Source organism: Brassica napus, chromosome C1 (assembly GCF_020379485.1).
Source record: "Brassica napus cultivar Da-Ae chromosome C1, Da-Ae, whole genome shotgun sequence".
Taxonomy (NCBI): Eukaryota; Viridiplantae; Streptophyta; class Magnoliopsida; order Brassicales; family Brassicaceae; genus Brassica; species Brassica napus.
The window spans coordinates 45,910,564-45,924,158 of NC_063444.1; the positions used below are offsets into that span (position 1 = coordinate 45,910,564).

At 33.4% G+C, this 13,595-nt stretch overlaps 1 protein-coding gene and 1 non-coding gene across 4 annotated transcripts; both read right to left on the reverse strand.

Moving 5' to 3' along the window:
* Positions 1-3,421: 3,421 nt before the first annotated feature.
* On the reverse strand, positions 3,422-9,430 carry LOC106351129 (protein indeterminate-domain 11-like). 3 transcript variants are annotated; one of them, XM_022695243.2, is made up of 6 exons: positions 9,342-9,430; positions 9,211-9,266; positions 8,575-8,812; positions 7,733-8,132; positions 5,847-6,730; positions 3,422-3,992 (listed from the first exon to the last, which is right to left on the reverse strand). In XM_022695243.2, the coding sequence occupies exons 3-6, from the start codon at positions 8,801-8,803 to the stop codon at positions 3,859-3,861; spliced, it is 1,647 nt and encodes a 548-aa protein (XP_022550964.1). In that variant the 5' UTR covers positions 8,804-8,812; positions 9,211-9,266; positions 9,342-9,430; the 3' UTR covers positions 3,422-3,858. The 3 variants fall into 3 exon arrangements, with proteins under 3 accessions (XP_022550964.1, XP_013646412.1, XP_022550965.1); XM_013790958.3 differs by having other exon boundaries at positions 3,422-3,918; positions 9,211-9,406; XM_022695244.2 differs by lacking the exons at positions 9,211-9,266; positions 9,342-9,430 and adding an exon at positions 8,953-9,184.
* A 3,420-nt stretch (positions 9,431-12,850) lies between these two features.
* On the reverse strand, positions 12,851-12,957 carry LOC125581088. The gene has a single exon (XR_007318799.1). It is a non-coding gene; the product is annotated as a small nucleolar RNA R71 (small nucleolar RNA).
* Between the last annotated feature and the right edge of the window lie 638 nt (positions 12,958-13,595).

Consider the following 13,595-nt stretch of genomic DNA (forward strand, 5'->3'; position numbering starts at 1 on the left):
AAGTTTTTATGATTATATAGCAACAATATTATTTATATTTCAACAAATTAATGGTTAATAAATTATTAATTGGAATCCGTTAAATTATAAAAATTAATTATTAATTAAAAAAGTAATTTTAGAATCAAAATTTCATATTGATATTAAATTTAATTAAAAATTTAAATTACAACAATAAATACACAAAAACACCATCATCATCTCGTGTGCTCGGACTCCGCCACCCGCTTCTCCACCGGCTCTGGTTTCACGGCTCCACGACGACTCGGAGTGCCCCCTGAAGCGACGACTTGGAGTGGTTCCATCTGAAGCAACGACTCGATCTGGTAGTGGAGCCACCGGTGTTGGTCTGATACATACACCGTTCCTCCGATTCGTTAGACCACCTCCATCTCCGGCGCGTCTGCTCTATTATAGCTGCTCCTTTTTCTCAGATCTGTAAACAAAACAAAAATCAATTAGATTAGCATAAGGAGATGAAGAGAAAGAAAAAAAACTAAGAAAAATGAAACGGTAAAGGAAAAAGAAAGTGAAAAGGAGAGAGCAGAGAACGAGAAGAAGATGAAGAGAAAAGATAAAAGGTTTTCTGTGTATGAAACTGGCAAAGAAGAAAACAGAAAAGAGGGATAAAAATCTGATTAAATCGTGGCCGTTAGAGTTATTAATATATCTACGGTGGATGAGCTACAAAAGCCAATCCTTCCCTTCGCGAACTGACCAATAGAAAGCAAGCTTTTTAATTTTATTTTTAATTTTATTAGACAAATTAGGCTACTAAAGTGCAACTATCTTAATGCAAATGGTTGCAAAATAGTGGTTAACAATACCCTAAAACTTAATCGTTTCATTGTTTTTAAAAACTATTATATTTGAAAAATACATATGATGATTTTATATTAAGTAAAGGGAGTATACAATCATTAATGTATAAAAATGTAATTGAAAAAAAAATCAACCCAAATCCAAATCATTACACATGAATGTACTACATTTGGATAACATAAGTTTTGTGAATATGTGCGTATATCCAAATTATATCAATTATTCTATTTATACATGATATAACCATTTGGGTGTCTTATGTTATTTACTAATGGTTTATAGTAGTAAACTTATTTAAATAATGTTATATTTGGCTAATTATTAAAACAAATTTGATTGCAGTGGCAAACCAGTAACAATAATTGCTATTACTTGTGACTCATTTGCAACTTTATTTTCTTTTACAGTTTCAAATTAGTAGCTAATGATACCCTAAACTCTACATATCATTTTTATTTTCAAAAGATATATGTAAAGGACATATGACTGTATACTAAATAAATACTACTTGGAAAATATTTAATACTCTAGTGTAACTATGACTGAAAAAATAGCGGTAGTCACAAATTAGTTACAAATGTTTATAAGTAGTAAATATTGATATTATTTGCTACTACATTGCGACTGCAATACATTTGAGAGTTGCAAATAAGTTACAAAATAATTGTATATGTAAAAATGTTGACACTTTTTACTATTTATTTATACAGTTTCAAATTAGTGGCTAACAGTACCTATAACCCTACATATCATTTATTTGCCTTTTAAAACTTGTTTATAAAAGAAGACATATGATTATATATCAATTTGAGAACTTTTCAGATTGTTAATGTAGAATAATCTAATTGGTTTTTCAAAATCCAAATCTAAATCATTGCACATGAATGTATTACAAATGGGTAGCATGGGTCTTGCGAAGATGTGCATATGTCCAAATTTTATCCATGATACAAATTATTCAAGATATAATCATTTTTGGGTTTCTTCTGTTATCTACCTAAGATATATAGTAAAAATGTTTTTAAAAAATAAGGTATTTTAAATAACTATTTAAACAAATATGATTGCAGTGGCAAAGTAATAATAACTATTTGCGACTACTTCGTAACTTCTATCGGTTCTGCTGTCACAAATTAGTAGCTAAAGATATGCTCGACCCCTAAATGTTATTTCTTTGATTTTAAAACTTATATGTAAAAAGAAATTATTGCATATTAAACAAAAATAACTTGAATCATTAGTGTAAAACAATAAAAATAAATTTAAGCCAAATAAATTTAAGCGAGTTTTAAATAGCAAAACACTTACAACATCAGTACACAGACAAACTTTGTGTGATATGTTTATTCATACCACTAATAAGCTATACAGTCAAAAGTGTTAGAAAATTATTGCAACTAACTTGTCACTCCTACTGATTAGTAGTCGCAAAATAGTTACTAATTACTACACATACTACTAAAATGATATTCTTTTGATTAGAGTCACAAACGTATAAAAAATCATGGCTACTATTTTGCAACTTACGATATTTAAATTATATAAGTGACTAATTTATAACTATTCATTTAACACTAAAAATTTTAGTTAGACTAACGTTGCTCTTTTTATTACGATTTTGTGACTACGTAATTTAGTTGTAAGAGAGTTACAAATGCATCCCAAATGTGCAACCGTATTACTACTGCATTTTTTACTCGCAGAATTGCAACCAACTTACAACTCATTACATATAGTCGTATAATAGTTGCAAATCCGTTAGAAATTAGTATCACATATTTGCAACTACCAACCATAGTTGCAACTGTAGTAACAAAATTAATGTTTTCTTGTAGTGTCATCATCATTTTCTTAACACAAATAAAAACTGAATTCAATATTAGTCACCTTTAATAACTTGTAACAATTGAACATAATATTTCTGATATTTGATAGAATAGCTACAAATGACATAAGACATGTAAATTTAAAATTATCCGGATACTACAACAAATTTATCAGCATCCCCAAACTTTTGCAAGTGTGATTAAACTCAAACTTTTGCCATACATCGACCTCGTTTTGTTAGAAAATATGAAAACTTGTTATAGTCATGAAACTTTCTTGTAGCCGATGAAGGAAGGTTTTTACCAAACCGGTTATAAGAAAATTTAGCATGGTTTATTTTACTTTTGGCTTGTTAAACTTTTATTGTACAATTATTGCGCTTGTCTCTTGTCTTGCGCTTATCTCTTGTACACATGATGCATCATTTATAACACCTATACGATGCTTGTACATTAACAAGAAAAAAATCAATCACGGTATTAATTTAATATTGGCTGGTATTTGACTGAGAAAACCGGCTAATAAAAAACAAGCAAACTTTTGACCAAAAAAAAAAAAAAAAAAAAAAAAAAAAAAAAAAAAACAAGCAAACTAATTGTGAAGCACAAGTTAAAAAGAAATGGAATCTGAAATACACCAAACTAAACTCAAAACTTTCAGATAACTAAACACAAAACTTTCAGACAACAAACTTCATTCCCTGAAACACAAGCGAACAAATTAAAGTACAAGACAAGATAACAAAAAAAACTCCTAAGGAATCCGCCAGAAATACTAAATTTTGCACAATTAATATGTCGATTTATGTCACAGGTTTACAGCCTAAATCGTCAACAATATTTTTCACCAGAAAATGAACAAAGACACATAAAGCTAAACTTTTTTCCCGGAATTGAGTCAATAGGCGAAACCGCAAAGCAGCCCAAATCAGAAACAAGAACTCATACGTCTCGCAGAGAAACCCAAATCACACAAATACGTTGAAAAAAAGAAAAAAGAAAAAGAACCCTGAGAACTTGTTAAGTCCCAAGGCTCATGCTTGTATCAACAACCCCAATTCCACCGAGCCTTACGGTTCTACTCAGAACATTTCTCTTCAAGTAATAGCTCAGGACTTCCTCGTCCGTCGGATGAAATAGAAACGCAGGAGCAAGCGAAGTCGCTGCCACAGAAGTTGCTGGCGAAGTCGCAGAAGGCGGCGAGGACTCATCAGCCATAGATTCGCGAGAAAAGATTGTACTTGTTTCTAGGGTTTCTCTCCGCTCCAAACTTCAGTAGATGAACCCCCAAAGAAAGTTGTTTCCGATTAAGATAAATGAGAGAGACGACTCTTAATTTTATGTCTTACATAAAAAGATATAAATATTATTAGTGTACGTATAAGATCTTCCCATATCTCTCTATAAGATTTTGTCTCCTATTCTACTGTGTCTCTGTTGTTTATATGTAGGGGCATCAAAGTCATATTCAATTTTGTACGGTGAGCAAGTAGTAGTATTTGGTATATTGCTAAATAGCAAATAATGTGTTGGTAGGAGTCCTAAATTCTCTAAATAAAATTGATAATACATATATGTAGAGATCTTGACAAAAAAAAAACATATATGTAGAGATCGATGCATTTATATTTTTGCATTTCAAATTTATGAATCTTATATATTAAAACAGAAGTCACAACCTTGATTCATGTATGATTTTTTTAAAAATGAACTCTCATTAGAAATCAGTTATCATTAATTTATTACTAATAATATGGATTAATAATATATCATTTCTAATATAACATTGACTCCTAAAAATTTGGATTGGTTAACAAACTCACCTTGATTCATGTGTGATATTTTTATTTGGATCATCATTTAAATTTTTTATTAAATATATTTCCTTAATGCTAATATATAATCTTTTAACTACTTAAATCATACTATGATTTGATATCTTTTAATTTAAAATATAAATATAAATATATTTAATTTTCTTAACAAATATGTTGAAAAACATTATAACAATATCTTAATTATCAAAAATTGTATATAAATATTTTCACTAATTTTGTAATTAGTAATAAAATTAATGTTATTATACATTAATATATATAAATATATATATACTCAATTATCTTTTAATGAAAAAAAATTATATCAAATTTTACTATTTTATAGTTATATCTATCATTTTAAAATAAAACATTATATTTAACTAAATATGATAAAATTATTTTAAACTGATAAATTAATATATTTTATTTTCACAAACACTAAAAATTTATGCTAGAAATATAATATGTTGGTAGAACGGGTTAACATTAGTAAATTAGATAATTCATGTATAAAATTAACTTATTTTAAACTTTTATATATATATATATATATATAGTTATTATCTTAAATGAATAAACATAAAAAAATATTGATAAAAGAAATCTAGCTTTTTGAATTACGGACCAGGATCATAATAATTGAATAAAAAATAATTTTAAAATATATATAATACAAAAATAGCAAATATATGTGATGATTTGAAATAATCAATTAATTTATTACACGAAAACTATCAGATTGTTATATTTAAAATAATTTTATATAAATATTTAAATATATAGACATGAAAATTAATACCCACCCGATATCTAGTTAGGTTTATAAGCAAAAGTCACCCTGATGGAACGATCGAATCCAATGCATATCCTCCTCTGTACTTTATGCTTTTCATGTGCCACACATTTCATTATTAAGAGCACCCTCAATGGGGGAAGGGGTTCTAACCAAAAAATACTAGTATAAATATATACATACATACATATATATATATATATAATTAATTTTTGAGTGATGGTTTCATATTCGTCATAGAGAAACTACAACCAAACAAACTTTTAGTTAACCAATAATCATGGTCTTTTTCTGAACCCAAAAGAAAAACAGAAGGAAAGTACACAAATACATTATAAGTTAATCAAATATCTATATATAAACTTGCACCGTTTTGATTCTCCTTTGGTGAACATTCAACATATAAATTTTATAAGACGCAGAACAATTTTTTAGCAAAAAAAAAAAAAAAGAGACGCAGAACAAAATAAGAAAAGAAGCAACGATTATAAATAAACAAAAAACTAGATACGCATGTATGTACCCATTTATATTAATATAGAAACTTAAATAGATTCATTATATGAGCAAAAGAATCTAACTAACCCTGCCAAGGCTTTGGATGAAGCTGATCGGAAGCAGAACCACTGATGCAATTCCCTAGACCAGCAAAACTTAGAATCTCATTATGAGACATTAACGGTCTTAACCCCAAGAAATCTCTCGTCAAACCCTCTTCTCCTTCTCCGCCACCGCTTTTATTCTTGTCTGATCCTGAAGTGGTTGTAGTATCAACGTTTGTCCTCAAGAACCCGCAGAATGTATCGTCGAAGGCTTCTTCTCCACCGCTATGGTCAAACTCGGAGGCATTGTAGTCTTGAAACAAAACTTGGTTGTTGTTGGTGGAGCTGATGAATCCAGATGATGATGTCATCATCGCCGCCATTGTTGTGGTGAGGTTATTATGATGAGCTGACCTCTCGGAGACTGTGGTTGGTGGTAATGGAGGTGTCTTTGTGGAACCCATTTGAGCTGCTTTCTGGAGCAATGCGGTGGCTGACATAGCCGGAGAAGCTGCAAGAGAGAACAAACCTCCTCCTCCACCATTACTGGGGTTAGGGTTTGAAGACGTGAGATCTTGCGGTTGAGGAGCAAGCCAAGGAGGGATGCTATGGTGGTGGTAATTGATGATATGATCATTGCTTTGTTGTTGCTCTATCTTTATTGGAAAAGTATGGAGGTGGTTGCTGCTAGTGTTGCTATTATTAGTACCATTATGGTTGGTTTCAAAGTAAAGGCTGTTGGTGATGTTATGGGAAGAGGAAGAGACGTTCATGGTTGGTTGTGCTTGATGATGAGAAGAAGAAGATTGGTGAATCATACGAGGGTTTGGTTGATGATTCTGCAGGTTTTGTGGTATTACTACTTCTCTTGCAGTCTCTTCGGCCAATGCTTCACAAAATGCTCTATGAGTTATGAAACTATCCCTCCTGTTTATTTAGCAAACAACAAAACCATAATGTGATCAATAACAATGTTAATTAATATTCAGAAATGTCACGTTGAGAGAAGCTATGTGGTCCATCTAAAGCGTGTAGCAATCACATATGGATTTGTAAGATGAATGATTAATATGCAAGAAAAAGGAGAAATAAAAAAGACCCATAATAGCTTTCTAAAGAGAGAAAAAAAGGAAGAAAAGTACCATGAACTAGCCTTGGGACGGATCCGGATATCCGGGAAATTTAGGGTATCCGGATCCGGATCCGTCGGATCTGTGGATTTAATATCCGGATCCGGATTCGTGGTTTCCGGATATCCGGGTTTCGGATATCCGTCTCGATATTCTATTATCCGCGGATATCCGATCCGGATTCGTCAAAATAATTAAAAATATATTTTTTAACAAAAAATACTATTTTTTTTAATATAATACATAAATTAAATATTTATAAATATATTTATATATGTTTATAATATTGTAAAAACTAAAATATAATATTATAAGATTAATTCATGTATAAATATTAATATATCAAATATAAATATTAATAAAATTTACAAATTTAATGTATTTTAAAAATACGGATCCGGATATCCGGACCTAAAAATTAAGATATCCGGATCCGGATTCGGTTTGCACGGATCCAAGATTTTACTATCCGGATTCGGATCCGGGCACCCCGGATATCCTATTTTCGGAACGGATCCGGAGCGGATCTCGGATCGAATCCGGATCTCGGATAATAAGTCTCAGGCCTACCCTGAACTAGTTGCATATTATAAATGAAGATTCTTTTGAGCTACCATTCTTGTCCTCTTTCAAATTAAATGAAATTACTCATATCAAAACAGAATACTTTGTACCATGTGTCCCTTTAGTTCTTACAACACCACAACATACCCAATTTAAAACCAGTATTAATTGTAATTACTATATATTCCAAAATCATTTAATTTATTGAAAGAAAATAAAAATTGGTTTTGTTTACCTAGAAAAGAGAGTGCCACAGTCACATCTGTATTCTTTGGTGCCACAAGTCTTAGAATGAGCCTTGCAATCTGATTGAACCGCATATTTCTTTGAACATTTGTCACATTTCCACTTCTTCTCTCCATGCTTTCTACAGAAATGCTTCTTGATTCCTGTCAAGTCACCGAGAGCTCGAGATGGGTCATGGTGGACACAGCTTGCTTCTGGACAAACATACACTTTCTTCCTTATCACTTCTTTGTTGGATCGTTGTTTCAGCTTCCATGGTAGATTGTGACCTCTCCTGTGAAGCTGTAGATTCTGGTCTCTTTGGAATCCTTTGTTGCATATCTCACACACGAATCTGTTTGTTGCCATTAGTGTTTTTGGTGATAAAGCAATCACTTCTGATTCCGGGTCTGAAATCAAGAATATTGAAAGTTGAAACCATTGTCAGTAAACTAAAAGAATACTGACAAAAAGTTTCTGACAACGGGAAACTAACACTAACAAAGCTGCGATTTGTGTTTTAACTTAATATAGTAAATAAATATTTTAGGAAAACAATAATTACCACGCACACGAAAAAATCCAACTATAACGTCCTTAAAATCAGAAATTTCAAAGAAAATAGTATTAAAGTTGTGGTTTTTTCCTTTTGATCTAAAGGTTTTTGTTTCTTTTCTTTGTTTAGAATAGAGATGATAAAGAGAACAAAAGGGTAAAAAGAATATTCTTTTTGGGAGAAGACCCATAATTTTCCAAGAAGATGACTGTATCAAATAATTGGAATAATGAATCAGTCCAAAACCAAGAAAAAAGTTCTGTATTTTTCTTTTTATTCATTCTTTTCACACGAACCTGGATTCCCTGGTTGGTTTCTCCTCTTCTTCTGAGGCTGAGATTCAGGAACACTGAACTGTTGTTGCTCTTCTTGTTGTTGATGATGAGGGAAGTAATTAGAACCACTTACTTCAGTTCTGTTTCCCGAAGAGACACTTGCTTGATCCCCAGAAGCTGATGTTAGATTCGACATATTCTCCTCTTGTTGTTGTACTTGCTGATGAAGTAAGATGTCTTCGTTCATCATCCCCAAAGCCTTAAGAGAAACAAAAAAATGAACAAGAAAAAAAAAATAAGAACAGACAAAAAGAAAATTTCAGATCTATATATATAAATAAATATAGACAAATACTGATAAGAAAACGGAGACAAAGAGAAGATTTAACAGATACATACAAGAAATGAGCCCCTATATATATAATCCTAACTTCCTTCTTTGATTTTTGTGTGTATAAATATCTGTATCACTTCCTACTTTGGCTTCAACACAAGAGACAACCTCTATCCACTTTTCAGGTTCATATTTGCAATCAACAAATTAGTGTAAATGAAACAAAATAGAAGTAGCAACAAATTACTACACAGAAACATGATCAAGAACTTGACAAATTATTTTTGTAGAAAGCGAAGAAGAGGGAAGAAAGTCCAAAATACCTAGAAGTAGAAAGAGAGAGATTGTGGACAAGAGAAACTCTATTATCTTCGTTTCTCTGTATATTTGAAACCCAGATATTCAAAAGTTATAAATAAAACAAAAATACAGAGAAAATGAAGAAGAACCCTACCGCTAAAGAAAAAATGGCATTTTCTGCTCTTTTTATATTTTTTTCTCTTACAAGCCAAGAGCAATCTGTCCTTTCTTTATCATTACCTGCAAATTTGTTTTCCGTATTTTTTCGGTTTTATTTTATTCCACAAGTTTCGAATAATTGAAAAATATTATTTTTTTTCTTTAAATCTTGCTAAAGGCACGGTGACTAAAAGATACATCTTGCTCTGTGAAAAGCTTGAAGAAAGAGTTATTTGCAATACTAGTTGTATTTTTCTACGTCTCTCGAGAAGCTGTACGTAGAATTATTCATGTAGTTCATTATTTTCTTTGGAATTATAAATTTCACTATTCTTCTTACTGTTTATGAATCAGAATTAGTACTTTATGTCACCGAGAGAAAAGTGTGAGACAAAAATACTTATTCACGGTCCACTTTAATAATTGCCGACCAAAATAGTGAATTAGAATATGAGTAATATTTTCTACCCTTTATTTAATCATAAATAATTTTTGATCGTTTGAGTTTAATTACTTTTACAGCTTTACACTGTCACTTACAGAACTAAGCTATGATTGAGTCATTGATTAATATTTGAGGTTTTTGGCTAAAAGGGTTAACTTTCTATTACATCTTCTTCTTTTTTAGATTTGATACTTTTCATGTTAAGAAAAAAAATCAGAGAGTTAACATTATACAGATTGCTGAAATGAAATTAAATGGAAGAGGCATGTGAGTGCCGCATGCCCTAACCTACTTTAATTATGACCAAATAAATATACAATAATGGAGATTATGCATATATCTAGATTTCAATATAGTATACATTTACACGGTGTGTATGCAATCGTGTGCATGATACAAATGTTGAAAATAAAAATGAATCGGAAACAAATGATAGAGAAATGGGAAATTTTCAACGTTCTAAAGGGCCGTCGAGCCAATAAAAGTCATGCAATATATGCAAATAATTAATTAATAAGAATAAAAAATAGTGGTAATAATTTGAAATGATATGTGAAGGCGATGAATAGCCAAAAACATATTATCTATCTTACCTATATAACCATATAAATAATTGACTGGTTTGTCAACACTCTCGTGTTGTTTTACCTGAAATACAATTAAATTGTATAGCACTTCCAGCTTTCGTGATCCACTTTCAAGTAACTATATAATTTTACAAAAAAAAAAACTTATAGGAGATTAATTATTTAAACTGTTGAAATTAGAAATACGTGTCCCATGCGTTTTATTGGCATATAATTCATCTTATTCCATACTTTTAACTGTATATGGGGTGGTTGCCAAAAACAAAAACTATTTATGGGGTCGAATAAATTAGATTAGGGACTTGGGGTAGATGCATAACTTCCATGTAAAACACAGAGTTAGGTCTTCATATTTTTCACCGTATTGGGAAGAAGTTAGCTGAAATTGTTTTACTTCTAGCATAATGTGGATAGCAAAAAATACTAAAAGAAAAATTCAGAATTAAATGTCTACTCGAGTCACATATTGTCATTCATTTTGCTGACACCCATGCATCCAGAATACTACCTTTATAGTGTGAAAATAATTTGGCAACAGTAGTAAACACTAGTAGCATGTAACTATGATCATGTGCCGTTTGATATACGGTGTTTTTGACATCATTGTGTATATGCTTTCTAACTTGTTTTCATTGTTTTATCGAGTTAGTCTAGTTTTTTAAGAGTCATTTCAGGTCTGTAGAAGATTGAAGAGCTAAAGGAAGAGGTATGAAAAAAGAGCAAAAATTGGAGATTTCTCCCGAAGAACAATCTGCGGAGCAGTCTGACGGTCGATCCTACCAGGAACAGTCAGACGATTGTTCTCGATAATTATGGAAGTTTCCATATCCTCCAAAGATTTGCCCTAGTTGCCGATTCTCGACTTTGAAGTCTAGGGGAGCCTCCACATATAAGCGGCCCCTATCTATTTTATTTGAGGACGCTAGTTTTTGCAAGAGACATAGACCTTATTCTTGGATATTGCTATTGTAAGGGAGACAGCTCCTCTTCTTGACAGAGAAGATCATCATGAACCCCATTGTTTTACTTTGATTTACATGCAGTATGATTCAGTTATCATGTCTTGTTCGTCTTGTGTTATGGCTGAGTAGTCGGCTAGCTTGTCTAGGGTTCTAGGGTATTAATCGCGAGGCTAAACATAAATAAGCAACTCTTTTGTTTCTTCGTTCATTCTAGTTCTTAATGCTAGTCATAACCTGATCACTTACTGGTAGATCTTAGGCTCAATCACTCACTAACCGTGTAGTAGTTTACCTGATATCGAATGAATGAACTGAGCATCTCTAGTCAGCGAAAGTAGATACTAGAGTGTTCAGTGAACCCATCGGACTTGATCTCTATAGCTTGCGATCGACCCTTGATCCAAACGACAGTTTAGGCGTCAAGGTCGAACCGCAAAGGGAACAGCACCACGACAGTGGGTTGTTCTATTAAGAGTGATCCGTGTTCTAGATCATGTCTCAACGAGCTTGAATAAATGTTTGGCTAAGTTTTAACACCCGATGAGAAACCCTAGATCGGCTTATCTTTAATATCGAATCTAAACCTTTAAAAATCTTTTATTTACTTGCAAGTCACTACTTAATTCAAAACCTCTTTTTTAGTTTTAGCTAAGTTGAAAGCTCATAAGAATAAAGTGTAGACTGGTCCTCTCGAATGAATCTAAATTACTACAATTATCACTGTTAACTTGACAGTAGAAAAGGTTCAGTTTTAGTGTATCAAGCTTTGGCGCCGTTGCGACGGGGACCAGATATTTTACCTTTTTTCAGTTCTATACTTAGTCTAAAGCATCTAACTTGCTTTTTATCTCTTTGTTCCAGCTAATGATCCAGGTGCATGACCAGTAGACATACTCGGAGCAACGCACAAGGACCATTATTCACGCTAAGTAACGAGGAGCTCGCAAGATTAGAAAGACAGAACAGACAACAACCATGGCCTACTAACAACACAATGGTTGATCACGGAGGCCAAGACGATCTCACTGCTGCAATGGCGCTCATGCAACAACAGATGCAGCAGATGCAACAGACAATCAACGCACAAGAGGCTGCTCGCCAAGCAGCCGCCGACCTCGCAGCTCAGCAAGTCGAGCAACAAGGCGCACCCATCGGAGAGCGGAACCTTCCGCGTAACTTCCCCACCACTTGCTCCGCAATCAATCCGCCTCCCTGCACTAGACAAGACTATGAAATCAAACCCGCTTTGATCAGCTTGGTGCAGAAGAAAATGTTTAACGGTCTCGCAGCTGAAATCCCTTTGGACCACATTGAGAATTTTGAGATAGTCTGCAACTTCTCTCGCGCGAATGGAGTGGCACCAGATTACATTAAGTGCACGATGTTCCCATTCTCCCTGGAAGGGAAAGCAGCTTGCTGGCTCGACTCGCTCCCAACCGGTACGCTCACTACATGAGAACATGTCAGAGCGGCGTTCTTAAGCCACTTCTATACGAAGTTCACAACCGCAGCTCTAAGGCATAAGATCTCGAATTTCAAGCAAAAGACCGACGAACCTTTCTATGATGCTTGGGAACGTTACAAGGAATACCAAAGAGAGTGCCCTCACCATGGGTTTGAGGATGACTATATTCTGGAAATGTTCTATGATGGAGTGAGCTATGAATTTCGCAATGCTCTGGATTCCTCGAGCAATGGGGATTTCATGACACAAACAACACCAGGCGCATTCACACTGATCAAAAATATGGTGTCCAGCTCCCTCAACAAGAACAAGGAACATGATCGCTCCAAAAGCGTAAACAGCATAGACGACCTTGCGGCTAAGGTTGACCAGCTGTTGAAAGGTAATCAGAGCTAAGTGTTCATCATGGAGGAAGCTGCATCAGAGAACAATGTTTCAGACACTACAACTGATGGAGACAATACTGTGGATGATCAGCAAGAAGTGAGCTACGTCAGTGGACAAGGATGGCAATACAAGAACTACCACCCGAACCCTAACGTTAGGAACAATCCTCACCTCTTTTCATATTCCAAGGCTGGCAATCCGGTTGACAACGCTCAGAACAGTCAAAGGCAGAACAACGGCTACCAGAAACCATATCAGGGAAGAACATATGTCCTGAGCCAAGCGCAACATAACCAGTTCCAGAACCAGAACCAGCAAACTGCTCAACCGACCACTACTTCGCCTACAACTCCTCCGCAAGACGAAATAAAGGGTCTACCGATGATGATGCAGCAGCTGCTCC

Excerpts from the sequence above, each read along its gene's own strand:
- LOC106351129 (XM_022695243.2), bottom strand. The coding sequence starts at position 8,803 with ATGATGAACGAAGACATCTTACTTCATCAGCAAGTACAACAACAAGAG. Across the intron at positions 8,133-8,574 it reads AAACCAACCAGGGAATCCAG|ACCCGGAATCAGAAGTGATT; the intron begins GTTCGTGTGAAA and ends TCTTGATTTCAG. Across the intron at positions 6,731-7,732 it reads TGTGGCACTCTCTTTTCTAG|GAGGGATAGTTTCATAACTC; the intron begins GTAAACAAAACC and ends CTAAATAAACAG.